The sequence below is a fragment of the Lygodium microphyllum genome, chromosome 5, assembly GCF_053477565.2.
Source record: "Lygodium microphyllum isolate KBCC chromosome 5, Lygodium_microphyllum_v1.1.10, whole genome shotgun sequence".
Taxonomy (NCBI): Eukaryota; Viridiplantae; Streptophyta; class Polypodiopsida; order Schizaeales; family Lygodiaceae; genus Lygodium; species Lygodium microphyllum.
Window position 1 is genome coordinate 31,313,910 of NC_141139.1, and position 22,675 is coordinate 31,336,584.

At 45.7% G+C, this 22,675-nt stretch overlaps 1 protein-coding gene across 6 annotated transcripts in view; it reads right to left on the reverse strand.

Moving 5' to 3' along the window:
* The window catches only part of B73 (molybdopterin biosynthesis CNX1 protein / molybdenum cofactor biosynthesis enzyme CNX1 (CNX1)), a 247,031-nt gene that overhangs the window by 7,774 nt on the left and 216,582 nt on the right, over positions 1 to 22,675 (reverse strand). The window contains exons 10-13 of one of the 6 annotated variants that reach the window (XR_015690856.1): positions 6,715 to 6,872; positions 6,510 to 6,616; positions 4,862 to 4,918; positions 4,083 to 4,698 (exon numbers count right to left, since the gene is read on the reverse strand). Coding sequence is in view for 2 of the 6 variants with exons in the window: in XM_087677662.1 (XP_087533788.1) it covers positions 4,695 to 4,712; positions 4,862 to 4,918; positions 6,510 to 6,616; positions 6,715 to 6,872 (340 nt within the window). In the remaining 4 variants the exon portion in view is untranslated. Of the gene's footprint in view, positions 1 to 4,082; positions 4,713 to 4,861; positions 4,924 to 6,509; positions 6,617 to 6,714; positions 6,873 to 22,675 lie in introns of those variants that run through there. The other 5 variants (XR_015690858.1, XR_015690857.1, XM_087677662.1 and 2 more) reach the window with 5 other exon arrangements.

Sequence of the window (22,675 nt, forward strand, 5' to 3'; positions counted from 1 at the left end):
TACACATGGTGGCTATCAAGAAGGAGGGATGCGTGAGTCTCTCAACGTGTATAACAAGATACTTCGAGACATGGGAGACTAGTTGTAGCACAATCTTTATTACTGGCTAAAGCTACTGCATCACTTGAAAATTGGCTATTTTGCCATTGATTGGAGATTTTCTTGGGTTTGTTCTTCTATCCTGTATCAGGTTCATAGGCTCACCATTGTGTGTTGTCCTTAGATGGTTGGCATATAGGCTGGGAATTTTGCTTGAAGATTTGAGTTTCAGTTTTGAAGACTCTCCTCAGACTGGATCCATGGTCAGATAGCTTTCATAATCTCATTTAGAGAGGGATCTACAACTAAGTTCACGACTAAACTTGATGGATGCCTAGGCCTCTCTTCAATGATGAGCAATTTTCTATTGAGCTATTTCTCTTTTGATCAGCCCATCAGATTGACGTGTCTTACATTCTTGTCTTCATACATGACTAGAATTTTTAACCTTCCCTCAAGCCATTTGCCAATGGAGGTTCCAGGTAGTGGCAATTTGCCAAGAGCGATTTGAGCCTCTTCTTTAGCAGAGGTGATTTTGAAGTATAAAGGGGGTTACAGGGATGTTGATTGGGAGAGTTCTGCATGTGGTCTTATGGATGACAATTTAGGTGGCAAGATAGATCAATGTTGAGTCTTACCCATCATACATGATGGATAGATTCAAGCCATGTCCATGCCTAGACTGCCAAAGCCATTTCATCTTCACCAGAGCCCAAGGGTTAGAGCCAAAGAACGAGTGCTAGTACCAATGCCCATGAGCCAGAGTCAGAGCTAGAGCCACAAAGCTCATTCCCATGCTTATGCCTTGTCCATCGCCGAGCCTCAATATCTTGACCTTCCTCCTCATCAAATATAGCAACTTCGGCTAGACTTAGTTCAAAGACATTTAGGACCCAAACACCCCTTTTTTATATGAAGTGCCAAGAGGAGAGCACGGCTAGCTTAACTATTTTCATAGTTGGGATTTGACACATTGTTTTTGCTTGTCAATGCTCAACTTCTCTGAGAGATCACTGTTTGAGCATGAAGTGTTGCCCAATTGGGAGTGCTTGGCATTAGGCTGGAGCGTAGGAGGGTGAGCTATTCCAGTTCACATCACTTACCTGTAGGGCGAAGTCGTTTAGATGTAGGTGTTGATGCTTGATGGCATCCTCAATCTTTAGCATCTTCATCTTATGGCCTTTTCTCAACAGCCAACCAGATCATTTGGTTGAGGATTACCAATTCACAGGTTACTTGAGTTCCATTTGTGTTGAGAACCAATATCAGTCTTTCTGAGGACAACCGACATTCTTGATTTTGTGCAGACTTGGTATTATTGGTAGGAGCTCTAGTTATCTACATGATTTCTTGAGATAGGCTACAGAGTCCTAAGACCAAGTATCTTATACTTTTGTAGGAGGTAAGACAATGGTGTATAGAGACCCCTTTTTTAATTGATCATGCTGATGAATACACTTTTTATGCATTTTACTATCACTGTGCTTTTATGCATACTCTGCAGGAGCTTGTACTCTTAGAGAGGTGTACTTGAGTAGGACTACTACAATGAAGTAGGTGTGGACCATATGCTATGGGCCAAAGGTTTGTTCCTTCAGGATTATTGGCAGAGTTTACACAGTTTGCTCTGTACGAGGCTATCCCTCCTAGGAGGCCTTCATTGGCACATCAAAGTTCTAGCATGAAGAATTTGACTCTTCACCTTTGAGACCCACCAGCATCTATTGCTTTTGTTTGATTGACAGCTATTCATTCAAAGAGAATTCTATTAAAAGGCATCTCAGCAAAGATTATCATTAACATAAACATACAAGTACAAAATCCCATTATCCATAACTATATCGTGTTGGGTTGCTACTCAAAAGAGGTTACAAACACTAGGCTAATGAAATAACCACTCTAATACAATATAATGATAAATCATGTTAGAAGACGCTAGATGAAAGGTGCTAAAGAGAAGGCCTCTTATGTCTTGCTCATATGATTGGACTCTCCCTAGATACTTTCTCAGATGCCTTCAAGGGGGTAAATAATCTTCTGTCCAAATGTGAATGAGCAACTCAAAAGTACAGACATGTTGCATTCTAAACCTGTATCTCATTGTCTAGGTGTACCAAGTAATGATGCTACCATTGAGCTTCCCAAATCTAATAGTCTTGTGCATTCCAATTTTTGTGACCCACATTATTGCTCCTGAGGTCATTATCATCTCACCATGAGAGCTATGTAATACTAGTTTAGGGGCTCTCCTCCAAACCTCCTTAGCCTAGGCGCAATTCCAAATATATTGTCTCCAAGTCTCCTATGCAGCCTTGCATCTAAAACAAGCAATTGGGTCTTTGCTAGCTCCCAAGAAAGTATTTAATGGAAAACTCCAATGTGCCAAAAGCCTCAAGAAGTGTGAGATCTATCATCTTCCTTGGCCTAAAATTGTCATCTAGTCCCCTCCAATAATTCTGTTATAGAAATGATTGAGAAATACCATATCTAAATCAGTGTCGAGCGGTGTTAGGGATTGACTTGATCATACTTATTAGAATGATCTTCTTCCAACCTGGTAGTGCATTGGAAAAATGGAATTTTAGAAGTTGTGGATTGAAGGGATCTAACCACTCTCTTCAATACCATGTTTGTGTCTGCAAAGATTTCTAATATGCCAAAAATCTCCACCCCTCTATTAAGCAACAAGCTAAGCCAAGGCCGATATACCAATTTAGACACAATAAGCAACAAGCTAGGTTGAGGCTAATATTCCAATTGTTATCACTATTAGCCACTGCTGTAGTTTTGAATGCACGTAGGGTGCTTTGTAAAGTCTACCTCCTCTCTTGTGGGTCTACTGGAGCCTTGTCTTTCAATAGCTTACCACCAACATCAGGCCCTCTTGAAGAAAGTATTATCCATGTCTGTGAACACAGATGTTCTGGTGATATTGAGGGGCTGCAATATGTCAAAGGCTTGTGCAAGGGTGTCTAGAGAGCAAGGGCATGAACTGCTGGAAATGCAATAGTGTCAAGATGTCTTGTGATGAGAACCTCCATGGATGGCACCATGGCTCTGATATGATGTCAGAGTCTGCAGTGGAAGAAGGAAAGAAGACTTGGACAAAAGAAACCATGGAACTTTCCAGATGGCAGAAGCATGAACAAGACACAAGTTGGCAGCCCCAAGCGAGTGCTAGATGCACATGAGTGAGGGTGCTGCTGAGAGAAGGACAGACCCAGCGTCTGGTGTCTGGGCCAAAAGGCAGGAAAGAGAGTACCAGGGCCCTATATACAGAAAACATCTAGTGCGGACTAAAATGTACGAGTGGACTAAAATTGTCCGGCCACAACACAACCAGCCACAATGGACTGAAATGACCAAACTAACCGTGGATGGACAATGAATCCCAAAGCTCCAAATGATAGGGCTCACAACCAGGCAATGATGTACAATGTTCACTACTAACAAGAGCTCTGTTAAAATCTGATTGGTTAGATTTGAACTCATGCCATTATTCAATGGGTCTTGGCATGCCACATATATCACTCAAGTTAACCAAACACTTGTGTGATATATCCACTGATTACTTGCATGCACTCATAACTTTGTGGAAAGTGCACAGGCGAGTTGTCTGTCCTCATGTAAACTCAACCTCAGGCTACCTACAGGAACAGAACAACTCCCCTCATTGCAAAAACCTTGATGTGCAGCACATCAAGGTTTTTGCAATGAGGGGAGTCCTGTTCCTGTTCCTGCGCAAACTGGAGCCAGAAGTCAGCCAGAATGACACTAGTTTGTCAGGCAGTAAAATCTGGAGAAGATTCTTTAGATAATCTAGTTCTGAAGGCAATCTATTTGGATATGTGATGTTGAGATCAATGAGCATCTCATATGTTGCTTGTAGAACTACAATGAGTATGAATGCACGGGAGTAAACATGAAAGTTGATGAACATCATAACACAACCATCTTTCAACCATTGGGCATCACCCAAGTAAGACTCCTTTTGATGATTTAGGTAGATAGAGAAGCCAAAAATTAAGGTAAGTATTACCTACCTTACTTAAGTCCTGAAGGTGATCTTTGTTTTGTCATGTGATGTTGATCTTATTAAACTTCTCATATGTTGCTTCTAGAACTGCATTTTTAAGTACTGATGTACAGGAGTACTGATGAAAAGTGTAACACAACCATCAGTGAATGGTTGGACACCATCCAAATAGAACTCTCCTTAATGATTTAGGTGCACAGTACAAGCCAAAATGAATCGGTGGGACACCTACAGCTTGGTATCTTAAAGTGTCTTGCAATCACCAAGCTCAACATCAAATTTTAAAGATATGTGATAATACAAGGGTGGTGAAGGTACCCATACAGGGATGCAGATTTCTGTATTGATCTACTTTCATAAAAGTGGTTCTCCAACTGTGCAGTCTAATGTGAGCACGAACAACTGTGGTCCTGTACTAGAGCATTGTCTTTCTGCAACCTTTGTGCTGCTGCATTGTAACTGGCAGTCCAGACATCCACAGTACCAGCTTTGGGGTGAGGGATGTGTCGTGGGTGCTTCTCTGTCTTATCACCTTTTAGTTGCTTTAATGCATGTGGCAATGCCGGCATTAGTGCTTCTAAGCATTCTGCTACAGCATTGGGGTTTCCAGGCATGTTTATTATCTGCAAACAATCAACTGTAGCATGTGAATTTTGGAGCTGCAGAAACTCCCTGAACAAACTCTTAGGATCTGCTGCAAAATCATTTGACAATATATTAAACACACACAAGGCAACAGTATTGTAAGTTCATATGTTCTGTTTAATAAGACCTCTCTATGCTCACCAGACTAGACCCACGGATGCCTGCACTTGCACGTGATAACATAGCAGTCTTTGTTACCTGCACTACAGAATGGAGGAGGATTATTGCATCACATTTTTCTGCTGGCATGAAGCAATAGAAAGACAGCTCAGATTCACATTAAGAAATGGGCTTAAAGCAGGTTATGAGAACCCATTAAAAATATAGAAAATCATCACAAGGGCTCCTATAAAAGCATATTTGTAATTGGTTACTTATTTTATTCCCATGCGATCCCCAGTGCTACTAGATGATCATTTTACGTGCTAAAATTACATACTGGTTTCATTACCTGCAATACACATGACCTTTCCACATAAGTAGGGTCTAAACATGCTTTCTAGTTTGTTAAAATCCTAGTACTACACAAGCCATAACAATCTACAAATATTTTTGTCTTGGGTTTAGCTAGACATCAATTCTTTGCTATTTAATGAAAGCAAAAGAAGCAAGGATGATCAAAGTATATTTTTATCATTGAGCCTAGACCCATTACCAATGATTGGTCTCTGAATCATGTTGGAATGAATTTAATTGATCACATTGGAGTGAATGATTCAATGGATCACTGATTACTAGTATTATATGCGATTACAGGTCTCTCTGACTAGGACAGAGAATTAAGCAATTTATCATGTCTAGCTCCAAAACCAAAAAGACAAAAGTTACATAAATGGCCTCATGACAGATAAACAGATGTGAAGATAGATTGCGCTTAAGCATGTAAGATCATATGTAGTTAACATTCAATGATACTCTAATGGTACTTCCTACTACTCTGCCATTATCAGTTAATAGTCAACAAATCTAATGAAGTTTGACAAAGCCTCTCAATCCATGGATTTTATATATCTACCCAATAACATTTTCATTTAATGTGCTCAACAAGCAGAGTTGATGTGGTTTTCATGATATTTCCCTTAAAAAATCTCATCCACACCTAAACTACATATCTGACTTGTCAACCAAACTTGCTTTAATAACTTCAGCATGAGGATGGAATGAAAGATGTTCCCCACATCATAAAGCATGTATCAAAAATGGTTAAATCAGAACACCTCAAGGAGATGAATGAACTATACTTAAAGTTTAATTAGAAAAATGGGTCATTTTATCTGTACTAACAGCAATAACAAGTGCATACGAGACCACTAGAAACATGTTAATTGAAACAACTGTCTACTACTTAAGCTACTGTGCATACTGTCTGTGTGCAATTTATGTTATGGGAGATGTATCTGTATTCACACTTCTTATCCATTCATTGTGTTTTACAGAGGAGGTATAGTAAGTTTAGTACTAAAATAAAACCTAATGATAAACATGGGAAGGAGAGTTGAAGGGAAGATATCAGTATTGTGATGCTTAGAAGCCTAAAGAAATACCAGACTAATGGTTCTAAACATTTTTATGTCATAAGGTGTGAACAGAACAAATAAGAACAGACTACGTTGAGTGAACTTTTATACGCATCATTGTAAAATATGTTTTTGCAATTATATCACCAACAAATAGTTAAATTGTACAGACCAAAGAAAGTATGCCAATTTACACCAGATGAAATCTATAATCCCCAGACTCTAGAATTAAAAGAGCTACTTCTGTAGAAGAACATAATGTGCATGCACACCTTCAAGCTCTCTTGTAGCATTACTTGCACAAGACCAGGTGCCTCTTTTTCAAAGAGTGGCCTTGTTGCCTCAGGTGTAACATCCCGTGGTGCAAATCCCGTCCCACCTGCAGAGAGTAAAGATGTCACATTTAACAAATGGCCACCTTTGATAAAACATGGATGTGCAGAACAGATCAGAAGTCCAACAAGTGGTAGAATAGACCAGTTGTTATGATAAGGTGAATCCTATCTTCATCACTCCACTTCTTTATAATTTGTTGAATTTCTGAAATCTCATCACGGGTTACAGCTGTAGCAAAAACACTGGCTCCACCAAGTGCTTCAGAATGCTTCTCAATCATTTGCATTGCTCTTGGACCGCTGCACATGTGAACAGAAATATATGGGTCTGAATACAACCAATGTTTAGAAAGAACTCTAAAACGCTTTAACTTTTTAAGAAAGTTCAGATAAACAGCTTAGTTCTTTACATCTAATCCTAAATTGCAACAGCCATCCATGCATAGCCAGGCAAACCCATGTTTATTCACATATCACTATATGGTACAAATCCCGGGGATGATGATGTGAATAAGTAGAAGGATATGGTGGACTAATCCATGAGGACTGTATGTTAGGAGCTTTGTGAAAAGCTTCAAGCTTCTCCTCAGCTTCTCACAAGAGAGGGCCTCTGTGAATAGTCTTGCCAATTCGTGCTATGTGGCCACATAGACCAAGCTAATATCGCTTGTTGAGAGTTTCTCATAGACATAATGTTTGTACCTCAATGTGCTTTGTCCAAGCATGAAAACTTGAATTCTTTGAATTGTCAAAGCCATAGTTCACTTGAAAAGACTAAAGTTTTAAATTCCAAGGACCAATGTCACATAAAAGACTAAAGTTTTAAATTCCAAGGACCAAAACATTACGTGAGTTATGAAACTTGAAAGCTGAAACTCAACAGTTTTTAAATGAACAGTGAATACTCAAATTGAAGAGTGTAAGTGACAATGCCAAATGGTGACTTCAACATGAAAAGTTGAAACTAAACACAAGAAACAATAATAAGTAGAAGTGACACTTAGAGATGAGTACTCGCTACTCAGAGTGGACTACAAAAAGTTGAAACAATACAACTTGAGTAATGTTGGGTATTTCACTTACGCCTACCCTCACATGGGAGTGTGGTGATCAGTAGGACACTCGGGCACTTTTTACTCTCGGTATGAGAGGTTTTTTCCCCTAGACTTAGTGTCTTATTTTGTATGTGCTTATGTCACACACTTACGGGCACTCATCGTGTTCAAGTGTGAACACCCCTTACAACCCTAAGGTTTAAGGGTTGTACTTTGTACTTTCAGCTTACACTCTTTTAGTCTATTGCATTGGGTGTCGTGCTTCACTCTCACACTGTCTACTGATTTCTGTGCTGAGCTTCGATCCTGTCTCGATCTCACATTTGGTAATCAAAGCATTGGCTCTGTTCAGCTCAGCTCCGCTCAGCCTCCGGGAGTCTTTGCTTAGGTTCAACTCTACTCAACAACCGCCACTGCCCAATAGGTCTGTCACCTGTGGCGCCAGGAAGCACAGCAGCGCCACTACCTTGCATCTCACCAGTCCGCCTGGGAGATTGCCCGCCAGGCTGCTTCGGCCCTTACCCTACTTGCGAGCTCGCCACTGCTGCCCGCCCCTGCAGCTCGTTTGTTCTCCCGCCACTCCTTAGCTGCGTCACCTGCCTATACCAGAGCCGCCCCCAGCACCGCCCGTCGTCTGGAAACGCCGCGTATGCCTGAGAGAAGCGCCCGCCTTCTCCATGTTGCCTTTGGTCCATCCGCCCCTGACGACGCCAAACACGCCTGTTCTTGCTCCGTGTACTGCTGCGCCGCCTTTGACCAGCGACCACGCTGCCTGACTCTGACATTGCCTGGGATGTCCAGTCTGCCTGTACCCACCAGTTCGCCAGTGCCACGTCAGATGCCTGCATCTAATGAAGGTCCCATCAGGTCTCTGACACGCAGCCCGTCACCATTCTGACTCTACGCCTGCGACTCAATCTACGCTTGGGCCATGAGCTTGTTTGGCACTTTCAAAGGTAATTTTTAAAAATTTTTTACCTTTTTTTTTCTTCCAGAATTCATTTTTGGAAGAGGGGGTTTCTACCCAAGCAGACACAGAACAGAGGATAGTGTCCCGGACACGGTGGATGCAAATTTCTGGCCAAATTTATCAGACATTTTGGGGTATTTGTGTTTTTTGAGGACATTGGCACATGTACTACAGTTACAGTCATTGATAGACTGTTTTGAACAAATCTGGGGCAAGAAATTTTGGGAAATTTGCTGATACAGTGTTGCTGAACACTGATTGCACCTTAGATTGCGTGCATTAAAGATAGTTTTGACAGAGTGCACCTCTGTATACTAATTGCAGAAAGTTATTTCCTGCAATTTCTGGAAATTTTCAGATTTCCAGTTTGGTCCTGCTTGGACATTGCTCTTTTGCTTCTTTTGGTAAGAGATTATCATGGAAAATCAGGGAGGAGATGTCTTCACCTATGTATCCAAGGAGGACAGATTGGATGGAAACAACTATTCACTTTGGTCCTTCATGATGAAGAATGTGCTTGTGGTGAAAAATCTTTGGGATTAAGTCAGTGGAGAAGAAGTTAGGCCTGGAGTTGTGGCTCCAGCTACTCCTCCTCTAGGAGAATGTGCATAACAGGCACCTTAGCCTGCTCCACTTCAGCCACTTCCTCAAAGATCAGCAGCTCAAAAAGCATGGGATACATGGGATGCACAAGCCTCGTAATCACTGATTGCATCGGCAGTTCAGCGGTCCATCATCCCCCACATTCGTTTAACAGTTTCTTCACGAGAAGCTTGGCTAACTTTGGAGCAGATGTTTGCAGGTAAGAATGAGACTTGCATCGCTTCCTTAAAGAAAGCGCTAGAGACAAGCTTTGTCACTGATTGCATTGGTAGTTCAGCGGTCCATCATCCCCCACATTTGTTCAGCAGCTTCTTCATGAGAAGCTTGGCTAACTTTGGAGCAGATGTTTGCAGGCAAGAATGAGATTTTTTTTTTTTTGCAAATAAAGTGTGGCTTATTATATTACTTCAGAAAAAACCTGAATACAAAGAAGTGCTCATGCTCAACAGACCAAGCTAGAGCTGGTGAAAGTCACAGATACATCATATATACAAGCCTCTCAAGGCGGTCTGGGGGGGATAGGGGCAAGAAGCCATTGGGTGGGGGGAGGGGGGGGGGGGGGGGGGTATATCGCCATCTGGGACTGCCTGCCTGCATCACGAAGAACAGGTCCTGGCCGCCCCAAGTGCGCATGAAATGACCACGGAGCTCTTGATGAGTCCTGGACTCACCCTACACCTGATCCCATCGGCCTCAAAGGGAGTGCATGATGGAGGTCCAGAGCTCCGCTAGGGTCGCCTATACTGAAGGTCTCTCTCCGCTGAAAGCCACCTGACACCGCATCTTCCAAATATGCCAACCAGTAAGACTCCCTACGATTTCCCATAACTCAGAGCGGTGTGCTGTCGGCTCTAGTACCTGGCGGATGGGTAGAGCCTCTAAACCCACCACTGCGCATGACCCTGCCTCGATCATGAATATCGTGTCCTGCATCCCGACCTCATACAGAAGGTGACAGCCCTGGCTGACCACCTGCCAACAGAAAGCACCCCAAGAGATAGATCGAAGGCTAGGTGCTATCCGGCGTAGGATGCGACATACTCCTCTCCACACGAGCTGTGCCGCCTCACACGACCAAAGGCAGTGCTTTGGGGTTTCCATCGACTGCTGTGTGCAGCACTTACAAACTCCCTTCTTCTGCATCTGGGCAAGCCAACTTCCCACCGCCAAGACTCCATGTGCCACCAGCCATAAAAAGTATGACACCCTCCTTGGCCTCTAGCCGTCCCATAGGTGGCGCCAGAAGGTCTGTTAGAACGGCTCCGTGATGTTGAGCTCCGCCCAGTGCCTGCTACATGACGATGCCCAATCCATGTCCTGCATCAGTACGTGTTTGCCAATCCTGGCGGTGTACTCCAGGAACCTCGGTGGCTTCTTGGCGATCGTAGTGGCCAGCCAAAGCCACTCTCCCGAATTCCACTCCAGCTCATCAAGTGGCCTTCCTTCCCAGATCCAGAGGCACCGCTCCCTAAGCTCCTGCCAAAAGACCAAAGGGTCCAGCCGCCATATCTTCCCCTGAAGGCCAAGCACCCAGATCCTCTTGCATGAAAGGACAGCTATCCCCTCGTCTTGCTACCCTTTGTCAAGAGCCAAACGCCCCCCCTCCTGCATTGTGAAAAAGGTTCCAGGAGGAGCGCTACCGACTCTTCCTGCCACCCGTAAGGGGATACCTGCTGGTGAAAACCTAGCGGCCCATACCTCCCCAGGCTCTATCGGCTCTCGGATCAGGCGAGCAAGGCACTCCTAAGGTATCGTTGCGTCTATCTCCCTTCTCCTCAGCTCCACTCCTCGCTGGGAACCTGATGCTTGCTTCAACACCTCCTCATCCGCCATCCTGTATACCTCCCACCATGTCCTGATTGTACGAGCCGGGCTAGCCTCCCAACCAGCCCACTTGATATGGGGGCGCTCGCCGATTTGTGCCCCTTCCCGGTCCCTGACTTGGGGGTTCCAAATCATTGACTGACGGTCTATCTCCTCCTGGCAGCCTGGGGGGCTTTGGATAAGGGCCTTATGGAGGCCTTGCCACACACAATGCAAGCTGCGTAGGAAGGGTGATCTTGGGGGGGTGATCTGGGTTGTCGTGAAGATTCATCTCAAGGACGGCCTCCACTCACCGCCAAGCCTCGGTCTACAGTCCTGAAGACCCTCCTGCAATAGGACCTTCCAGGTCTGCCCTCCCGGTGTGAGGCCGCGGACAACTAGCTTGCCCAGGAGGGCCATACTTTGATACCTTGGGTCTATGATCCCAAGCCCTCCCTTTGACTGATGTCGTATAATGGTCGCCCACGCCACCTTGGCCCTGGAATCCCTGGAGCCATCTGAATCGGACCAAAGGAAATTCCGCACTAGGCAGCGAAGTTGTATTACGCAGGAGGAGGAGAAGCACCAACACGAGGCGATGTACCAGGCCGTCGCTAGGAGGACCTGGTTAACAACCAGGGCTCAGCCAACTAGTGAGAGGCGAGCCGTGCTCCAGTAGGTTAGCTTCCTCCGAATAGAATTGAGGACTGGAAGAAACTGTTGGGCGGAAGTGATGTCGAGTCCCACCTGGAACCCTAGGTACCGAACGGTCTGTCCTTTGCTCACCCATCTAAATTCCAAGTGGATGCCCCACTCCGTGCTAGAGTCCGGGTCTGTGAGGAAACCAATTGACTTTCGTCAATTGATTTTTGCTCCCACTGCAGTACAGAACACCTCAAGAGCCAACCTCACTCTCTTTAGCATCAATTCGTCGTCCTCTATGTAGAGTACTGTGTCATCTGGATACTCTGAGTCTAACACTTTAGTCTCTTCTCTTACTGGAAGTCGGAGGCTACGTAAACCGCTCACACGTGACCTGAAGAAGTGAGACATCGCCTTTGCAAAGAGAAGAAACATGTACAGGGCGAGGGGGCAGCCCTGTTGGTGGCCGATCTGTAAAGTGCGGAGATCTCGGAAATCCAAGCCTGGGGGAAACCCAACCTTACCATGGTGCCCTCTAGGAAATCCTAGTCCACCATGTCATAGGCTTTCTCAAAATCCAAGAGTAGTATGGCCAGTCTCTTCCCACTATACTGGGCCCACTCTGTCGCCTCAAAGAAGGTGAATACATTGTCCAGGATGCTCCTATCCTAGACAAAGCCTGTCTGTGTGTCATGGATGATGTCTGGAAGCAAGGGGCGTAGTCGCCTACCAATCATCTTTGCCGGTGCCTTATAGGCCACTGACAGTAAGGTGATCGGTCTCCACTCGGAAAGCTCCAACTGGTCTCCCCCTTTGGGGAGAAGATTGATAAGGCCTGCCGATAGACTCCCTGGCATCTGTCCTGAAGTGAAAATCTCCTGAAAGGCCAATAGTAGGGGGTCCACCACCACTTCCTAGAAGGTAGTGAAGAAAGCCTTAGAGAGGCCATCCTCTCCCAAGCATTTCTGCCCGTCCTGTGTATGGAAAGCCTCCTCTAATTCCTTCTCTGTGAAGGGGGCTAGGAGGGAGCATCCCATCTCCTCTGTGATGAGGGATGGGATATTATCCCAGACTTGTTGTCTACATCGCTGTCCTCTAGCTGAGGCTGTCTCCTGCTGGAAGAGGCGACTATAGTAGTTGGTGGCAATCTCCATCATCTCGTCTGGGTTAGAAGGGGTCCTCCCATACTGTTCTCGGAGGTTGCGTATCTGATCTCCAGAGGTGCGAGGCTGGTGCACCTGAAAAAACTCCCTGCACATCGTGTCCCCCCTTCCGTGCCCAGAAAGCTCCTGAGGTGCGGAAAGAGAACTCAGAGCGCCTGTCCTCTAGGCCAGCAATGGCTGCTCGCGCATGCACCTCCTGTGCGTGGAGAGTGGGCTCCCCTGGTGCCACCTGTAATAATTTCTGTGTGGCTACAAGGTCCCGCTGTAGTGCTCTCTCCTCCTCCTAGCTTTGCTGCCTGGCCTGTATGGCTACCTCTTGGCAGATTCTGCTCCACTCAGCTAGGGCCTTTGCAACCTCCTCTGCGATCTGGCCCCTCCTGCCCCACTCTCTGGTCCAAATCTGCTCTATCTGTCTTGTCACCTCCCTCTTGTAGATCGAGTCAGAGATTCGAAAAGATTGTAAGTCTAGGGCAGATGCTGGGGGATCTAGTGTCAAGAGAACTGAGCAATGATCGGACAATGTGGTGCCTGCCAACTGCCCAATCTGGCCTCCCCGAGAGCCTCCCCACTCTCCCACATAAAACTTGCTCAACTACTCCAGCAGGACTCCACCTAGCCGCCTGTATCCCTAAGAGAAGTCCAGCGACCTCTCTCTCTTGTGGAAGGCAAGGTCTCTCCAGGCATCGCATGCTCCTACTGCCAGTAGAAACACCTCCCATGCCTCCTGCTCCTCCCCAGCCATGCCCTAGTAGTTTCTCCCTCTGCCCTGCTGATCCTCCAAAGCCTTCAGGTTGCTTAAGTCTCCTCCAACAATCTAGGAGTCCACCTGTGGGAGTCCTTCTGCGATCTCCACCCAGAACCTGCTACGTGCCCTAACCTCCGTAGGGGCATAGATATTCAGAACTCCAAGGCACGAGTCCCCAATATCCAATCTGATCCATAGCACCCTCCCTGCCACTATCATCCTGTGGTCTCGAACACAAGCGGTAAGACTCGAACCAATAGAGGTGCATACGCCTCCACTCCTATTGTGGGCACCTATGGTGTGCTTCCAGTAAGTGTTCGAGCTTCCTGGGAGTACCTTCCCTACCCGTTGGGCCTCGGTGGGGGTGAGCTTGTGCTCCTGTAGAAGTAAGATATCGAACCGTCCAGCAAGGGCAGGCTGTAACTCCTGCCGAACAATCAATTTCCTGGAACCACGTGCCCCACTGTAGTGGAGGCTATTCACATTCCAGGATGCAAGATGTAAGCTCATGGGAAAACCTGTGACTGCCCGAACAGGCATTTGTTCGGTGTGGAGGCTGCTGATGACAAGGAGGAGCTATGAGGCATGTAGGTATGCTTTGTCGCCGGTCTGGATGGTGAGCTCCATTCCCCCATGGTGGCCCTCGGCCGACCAACGGGGTGATAGAAGTTCCACGTGGTACTATGAATACATCTATCAACCATGCTAATAGTTGAGACTCTGTGCAATGGTAGAAACGGGCCGCCTGTGCCAGGGGCCACTCAATCACATCCCTCGGAGCTCTCCACTGTGGAAGGGCTCGAAAGATAATGCTCAGGTGAGGGACCTCGGCACCAGCCCACTAGTTAATGTCCATCATGCAGCCAGGCCACTGCTGTGCAAACAATGCTAGTTCTTCTTCTCCCATCCACTGGGAGGTGCGGTCTGCCACTTGACTTTTCAAGTCTTCCTCTATCTGTGTCCTTGTCCACTCCCTTGAGTGAGAGGACAGAAGAAAAAAGGCGTAGTTTGGTCCATCCGGTGGTGCTAGTAGATTGACCTTGCCCCTCCTTGACTTACGAACCATGAAGATCCCCACCTCTAGAGGTAGCGAAAACTCTCCGTGCTCCGCAACTCTCAAGTAGGACCATGGGCCACTGCGGAAGAACTCCTGTGGCAATAGGTGTGCCTGTCTCGGGAAGGTGTGACGGGCGGCAAGGGTGGATGAGCTGGTGGTTGTATGGGAGGGGGAGGACTGCTGGTGCAAAGAGGATGTAGGCATGTGTGGCTCATCACCTCCTGCGGGAGGCAGGGGGTGGGACTGGGGGGGATCGCTTGAATCAGGTGCGGATCAGGAGAGGTGCTCGGTACGGGAGGTTATGGGGGGAGGATAATCGAGGGATGGTAGGGTGGACAGAAGTACATAGCGGGTGTGGGGGGGGGGCTAGTTTGGGAGTGGGGGGTTATGGGCCAAGGTCAGTGGGGGGGGGGACCTGGGATGTGGAGGGAGGTGGGTGTGGGGACTGTGGGGACTCGGGAGAGGTTGTCTGTGGCGTGGGTGGTGGATGTAGGGGCTGCGGTCCTACCAGGTGGGGGGGGGGGGGGGGGCAGGAGGGGGCTATGGAGTGCTCTGCTGAGGGGGCGTCGCATGCCCACCTGCTCCCTACTGCCGAGGCTGGGTCTGAGATGCAGGCTGCGCCCCCTCCTGCCGTCTCCCTCTCTATCGTCTCTGGACACGTGTGAAGCCATCAACATCCACCTGTGGGCCTGTTGGCGGAGCCACATTGGCTCTGAAACGCGTGCAACCTGCTACCTGATGCCCAAAGTCGTGACAGCGCAGGCATTGCCTTGGCTGCCCTGTCACAATGACTTGCTGCCTAAAGGAGTGCCCACCCGCCTCAATCTCTAGGAACTGTGGGATATTCTTGACCTCTTTCACTGCCACCTGTACCTTTGGGACTCCTGTAGAGCTGTCACTCCATCCGCGAAGGACGCAGGAAGGATAGTGCCGAAAAGCCTTCCAAAGTCTTTTACCAATTGGCGATACTCAATCGCTAGGCCGAGAAAAAGAAGAGTGACCGGGTGGCGAAGAAACCTGTTGTGGAGTGCAAATGCCTCCACAGTAAAGCCCCTGTACCAAGGGACCATGTGTATGACCCCCTTCGTGGCCGCATATGGTGAACTAGCGAGTAACTCGCGAGCTGCGTCTGCCGAGCTGAGCCGGACCATGAAAATCCCTTGGCCCAATAGGACCGCCTCCTCGATCTGTGCTATCATGATGCGCAAGGTGGAGTGTGGCTAGTCCCGAAATTAGGCTCTGGCTGGGAAATGTCCTACTATTTGACCATAAATCGCTGTTTCCATTAGCTCCAGTTGCTTAGCTCCGACGGCTAAGAGCTGTTCCTCAGAGATGACTACGCGCAAGGTGTCTGACTGGGGGGCACTCGCTGAGTGCGCTGGCGTCTGACCAGGGGTTTCCATTGCGCGTCCCTACTGAGAGGATTAAAAATCATGTCGCGGTGCTACCTGAGGGGAGGGGTTCCTGCAGATGGAGGGAGCAACTGGAGGGTGGAGGAATCGATGGCGAGGGAGGGAAATCCTACTGTGTTTGCTATGGATGGGTCCGAGGTTGCGAACGGGGGACGCGCGCCGAGGGGGGGGGGGGGAAAGGGGGGACGATGGGCAGGATGATGGCCAAGGAGGGGCGACGGGTAGGGCGGGGCAGGGCGACGTGCAGGGCGGGGGCGACGGGCAAGGCAGGGCGGGATGATAGACACGACGTGCGACGGGGCGGGGGAGGGCAGGGCGGCGTACAAGGCGGGGTGGGACGACGGACAGGATGGGCGACGGGACGGGGCGACGGGCAAGTCGGGGCAGAGCGGAAGATTGGCGGGGTGACGGGCAAGGCAAGGCGAGGGCTCAGGCGGGAAAGGAGGGGGCGCCAGCGCACGCAATGATCGTGAGGGAGTAGTCGGGAGGCGGAGGTAGGAGGCGACGCAACGACAGAGCTCTCGTTGTTTTAGCCTTGGAAAAGATGGTGGCAAGAATGAGACTTGCATCTCTTTCTTAAAGAAAGAGCTAGAGACATTGAATATGGATGAAGGTGATTCTATTCAGGATTTGCGTGAGCAACTCATGAATGTTGATGAGTACTATTCGGATGCACAGATGATATCTACCACTTTGAACGCATTACCTCCTTCGTACTTGGCTTTTCATACGCCCTTAAACCTCACCATGAGAATTGCCGCACAGCCAATCACTTTTCTTCAGTTAGTTACTTTGCTTCTAGAAGAGGAGCAAACAAGAAGAAATAGTGGTGTGGATGCCATAGCCTTTGAGCAGGCTTTTATGGCTAGATAGAAAGGCAAAGGTAGCTAAGTAAAGAATGCTCCGCAAAGCTCTGGGACTTTTGGCACTTCACAACAAAGTAAAAAAACAAGGGGACACACAAGCCAAAAAGGGAAAATGCCAGTATTGTAAGAAGCCAGGCCACTACATCATTGAGTGCAGAAAGCACATCACCAAGGAAAAAAAGGAGTCAGGAATGTCTGTTTCTGATGCTCCTTCCATTGCTACTGAGTCCGCATCCTTTGTTGTAGACAGGGACTATTGCTTTTACACATGCAGTTATGACACTTCTTGGGCTAATTGAGCATTTAGCTCTACTGAGGATGTAGGCACTTGGTTTTTTGACAGTGGTGCTTCTAGCCATATCACATCTAGTAGAGATTTATTTGCTTCTATTGGTGCAGCTTCGGTTGGCAAATCTGTACACTGTGCCAACAATGCATCATACCCTGTTAGAGGTATTGGGGAGATTGTGCTCATAGCCATTGATGGCTCTATTCTCCATCTACAGGATGCTTTGTTTATGCCACGCATAAAGAAAAATTTGCTCTCTATTTCTTCTTTGGCATGTTGTGGATTGTAGGTCACATTTGATGATAATAGATGCATAGTGAGAGACAAAGAACACATGACTTTGGAATTGACAGACACTTTATGTCATGGGTTATACGAGTTGGATGCTCTTTCAGTTGATCAGTTAGCGTACTTGGCATCCACTCTTACTCCTGCTATGATACAGACAGAGTTATGGCATGCTAAGATGAGGCATGTGAACTTTGGCAACTTGATGCTCTTGCAATGTACGAAGATGCTAGATGGATTACCTCTACTAGAGAGACCTCTTGAGCACTTGTGCGAAGGATGTATTTTGGGAAAAATGCATCGGTTTTCGTTTCCCCGTGATGTTGCTTTTAGAGCAATAGCCAGGTTGCAGTTAGTGCATTCAAATGTATGTGGGCCTATGCACATAAAGTCATTGGGAGGATGCTACTATTTTGTGCATTTTATTGATGACTTTACTTGCTTTTGCTGGGTCTACTCTTTGGTCAAAAAGTTAAAAGTGTATGATGCATTCTTGGCTTTTATTGCACTTGTTGAAAACCAATCTGGTTGTAAAATTAAGACTCTCCATTCGGACCGGGGGGGGGGGGGGGGAATACATGTCCTCTATGCTGAATTCTTTATTGAAGCAAAAGGGCATTGTCCATCAGTACACTACTACTTATACTCCACAGCAGAATGGGATTGCAGAGAGAGGAAGAATCGGTCACTCATGGAGATGGCCAGATGTATGTTGAAAGCAAAGAGCTTGCCACACAGTTTTTGGATGTAAGCCATTATGTGTGCTTGCCATGTTCTGAACAGATGCCCCACCAAAGAATTGAAGAAAATTACACATTTTGAGGCTTGAAACAAACTGAAATTCAACAAGAGCTTCTGCACAGTCAGGAGGCAAGACAAATGCCTAGATGGTATTTACAGACTATAAAAGATAGTCATCTGGATACACCCATGATTGGTCATACTAGAAGGCAAGCTCATATGCATGATATTGCACATATCATGGAGTTCATTACGGCAGCAAGCACCCTTGATGATGAGGAGCTTGAATGTTTTGAGAATGCACAACAGAGTGTACATTGGATGGCAGCAATGCAAGCTGAATTGGATTCTATCACTAAGAATCAAATATGGGATTTGGTGTCTTTGCCCTTTGGGAAGAAAGCCATTGGAACAAAATGGGTCTACAAGCTGAAACGGGATGCAAATGGATCCACTGAGAAACATAAGGCAAGGCTTGTAGCTAAAGGCTATGCACGAAAGAAAGGCATTGACTATGAGAAGACATTTGCTCCTACCTTCCGCATGACGACCATCAGGTCTATGGTTACTTTGGCTACTCATTATGGATGGACTGTGCATCAGTTGGATATTTAAACTGTATTTTTACTTAGGGAAGGAAGTATATGTACAGCAGCCCATTGGTTTTTCAGTTGAGGAATCAGAACACTTGGTTTGCAAACTGAAAAAAGCTTTATATGGTTTGAAACAAGCTCCTAGAGCTTGGTATGCAAAGATAGATGCTTTCTTGCTTAGCCAAGGGTTCAAAAACAGCTCATCTGAGTCTACCCTTTACGTATGTAAAGAGGGGGGATCCATGTTGATAATTTGTCTATATGTTGATGATCTCTTGCTTACAGGGACACATGTTGATCAAATTTCAGCATTCAAACAAAATTTGCAGCAAACTTTTGACATGTCAAACTTGGGGTCTTTGCATTATTACTTGGATATTCAGTTCATACATAATACTAACTTGGATATTCAGTTCATACATGATGCTAGAGGTATTGGTTTATCACAGTCAAGATACATTGGTAAACTTCTTGAAAAGTTTGGCTTACAGGATTGCAAGCCAATTTGTACACCAATGGAACCTGGACTTAAGCTGTCATTACATGATGATAGTGATTTGTTTGATATACACACATATGCTCTAGCAGTTGGATGTCTTATTTACTTATGCAACACTAGGCCGGACAAACAGTTTGCACTTTCAGGCCTGAGCAGATATATGCATCAGCCATGCATGTCACATTGGCAAGCTGTTAAGCGTGTCTTTCGTTACTTGGAGGGTACTAGATCTCTTGGATTGCTTTATGCCAAGGGGGGACCGCTACAGTTACATGCTTACATTGATTTTGACTGGGCTGGTGATTATGATTCACGTCACTCCACTAGCGGCAATTATTTCTTTCTTGGCTCGTCTTGCATATCTTGGCTTAGCAAGAAACAATCCACTATTGCCACATCATCATGTGAAGCTGAATACAAGGCAGCTTTCACTATCACAGTTGAATGTGTATGGATTAGACCCTTGCTAGTTGATCTGGATGTATCTGTTATGGAGCCTACTCCTTTGTTCACTGACAATCACAGAGTGCCATTGCAGTGGCATGGAATCCAGTGTTTCATGCATGCATGGAATACATTGAGATACATTATCACTTTGTCAGAGAGAGGCTACATGCAAGTGATATCAGCCTTGTCTATTGTCCTACCACCAGTAATGTGACAGACATCTTCACCAAAGCTCTTTCTCGTGACAAATTTGAAGCATTTCGCAATGCTTTAAATTTGATCTCCTTTGATGGTGGATAATCCTTGTACTCTTGATCACTCTTCACTCCAGGGGGGTTTGTTGGGTATTTCACTTACGCCTCACTTACGCCTACGCTCACATGGGAGTGTCGATGATTAGTAGGACATTGAGACACTTTTTACTCTTGGTATGAGAGGTTTTTTCCCCTAGACTTAGTGTCTTATTTTGTATGTGCTTATGTGACACACTTATGGACACTCATCGTGTTCAGGTGTGAACACCCCTTACAACCCTAAGGTTTAAGGGTTGTACTTTGTACTTTCAGCTTACACTCTTTCAGTCTATTGCATCGGGTGTCGTGCTTCACTCTCACATTGTCTACTGATTTCTGTGCTGAGCTTCGATCCTGTCTCGATCTCACAACTAACCATATTGGGCATGCTCTGCTTACTACTGCTCCTATTGTTTCTCTCATACCAATGGGTTTGTAGCTGCAATCACACTTTCCCAACATGTGTAACTCACAAATACCAAGTCATTTACTTTTTGCACACCTAAACTATATGGTTTTTTTGAAGCAATATGTGAATAGGAGCTCCATAGTTGCTCCAAACAAGAGGAGCTAACAACAAAATACAAATAGCCAATGCTTGCAACTCAGGCCACTTAGCTCCATAGTCCTTCCACCATAAGGCAGCCCCAACTCTACATGTGTCATCATATGCATCTTCACTAGCATACATGCCGCGATGAGATCTACACCTTACAAGACCATCTTTGATTTTGCGTCTCTTGTCAAAGTCAAGGATGATTTTCCTTAAGATTGTCATCCAACCAACTACATGTTGAGGTAACATACGCATTACATGTTGAATTAGCCACTTGAATCCCTAAACTGTTTAATTAATGAAAACCCTAAAATGGTGCGCGGTACGAGTCCTGAAACTTTCTATAAATATGTAGGCTACCCTCCATTCAGTTCAATCTCATTGTTGCAGGTTTCAGGCCCTCTAGCTTCGCTACCCACATGCCGTTTGTGGAGGACTTCTCAACCCAAGCTGCCCATATCTATCTATTTTCATTAGGTGCCTGTTTCTAGCCTCCATTGTGCAATCTACATCAATTTTTGCTGCATTTGCTGATCAACCACATTGTCTACAGCTTGTGAATTGCTGAATTGTTGCATTTGTGATCTATGGCTGCTGCATGGACTGCTACATCATCATACTTGCGTTTTTATTGCCATAGGCCTGCCACATCATTATACTTGCATTTTTTGTTGTTGTTAGCTTGCCACGTCATCATCAGCTTGTTGTATTTGCAGTTTTCTCTCTCCTTTGCTTGTTCGACAACCACACATTGCTGTGTTTATTGCTATTCCACATCTGGAGGCTGCCTTGTTGCGTTTTTGGATTTTTCACAAGTACAACACACTCTCCTGCTCATCACCTTTGCCTCGGTCCTCGAGACATGAGAGTTCAAGGTACAATTTTCATTCTTGCATGGTTTGCCTGCTGCATGGGCATTGTATCCTCAACATTCAGTCATTGATTCAAATTTCCATTGTGTTCATTGTCTTTGAGTTACTCTAACCTAATTGTGTTCTTTTGAGTTTATGCTTTGTCGTACGCTTTTATTTATGTTTCTATCTTAGGATATTTCTTCACACTATAATCTCATTATCCCTATTTTGACAACTCTCCTGAAACTCAAAATCCAACACAAATGCAACTGCATGCAAAGGAAAATAATAATTATTCCACTATGTGACGCATAATGAGTGTAACTCCTCATACCTTTGTGCCATCTCACAATTCTCATCATCATTATCAAAAGGAAAGAAAGTATGTAGCTTCTCAATCATTTTGTCCATAGCCTTGTAGACTTTCCCAATGCATGGCTACATACGGTCCACAAGTCTCAACAAATGCATCATTGCTTGCACCATGGCATCAATTTGATGCACATAGTCCCAAAATGAGACAGCTTTTGAACATTCAACACATTTTATTCTTGCTGCAATGGAGGACAATGCATTTGTATGATGCTTGTCACTAATGAAGATCTATCTCAAAGCAACACTACATGTGCTTAAGCAACCAAGCATAAAAAAATTATAAGCAAACCGTGTTTCCGAGTACTTCTAGAGAATCTCCTTGGATCTCTTGTGAAACTTGGCACGCATAAACTGGTGGTTTAACACAAGCATTGCCATAGCATCTACTTTCTCAATTATAGGCTCAATCCAATCCAACTTGCCAATGTCTTTTAACAAAATATTCAAGCAATGTGCCAGGCAAAAAGATATTGTAATGTGTGGATATGCTTGTTGAACAATATCACCTGCAACCCTATTTGCGGGCTCTCCATCCACCACAAGTCCAGTGACCAAATCAGGGCCAACCATCTCAATTTTGCTAATTCACTTAGTCGCTAGTACATACGTTGAATTGCTAGTTTCAGTGGCATCATGAGAGTTTGTAAAATACATCTCACGATGTGAATATGCAATCATACCATGAATGGATTGCCTCTGAGTGTCTAACCACCCACTTGTAATCAAAGTTCTCCCATTTGATTGCCATAAACTTGTGTTTTCAACTGCGTCTCCACTGCATGTATCTCCTTCTCTAAAAGAGTGGTGCACAAAGACTTGGAGGACGGTGGAACATAGGAGGGTCTTGCTTCT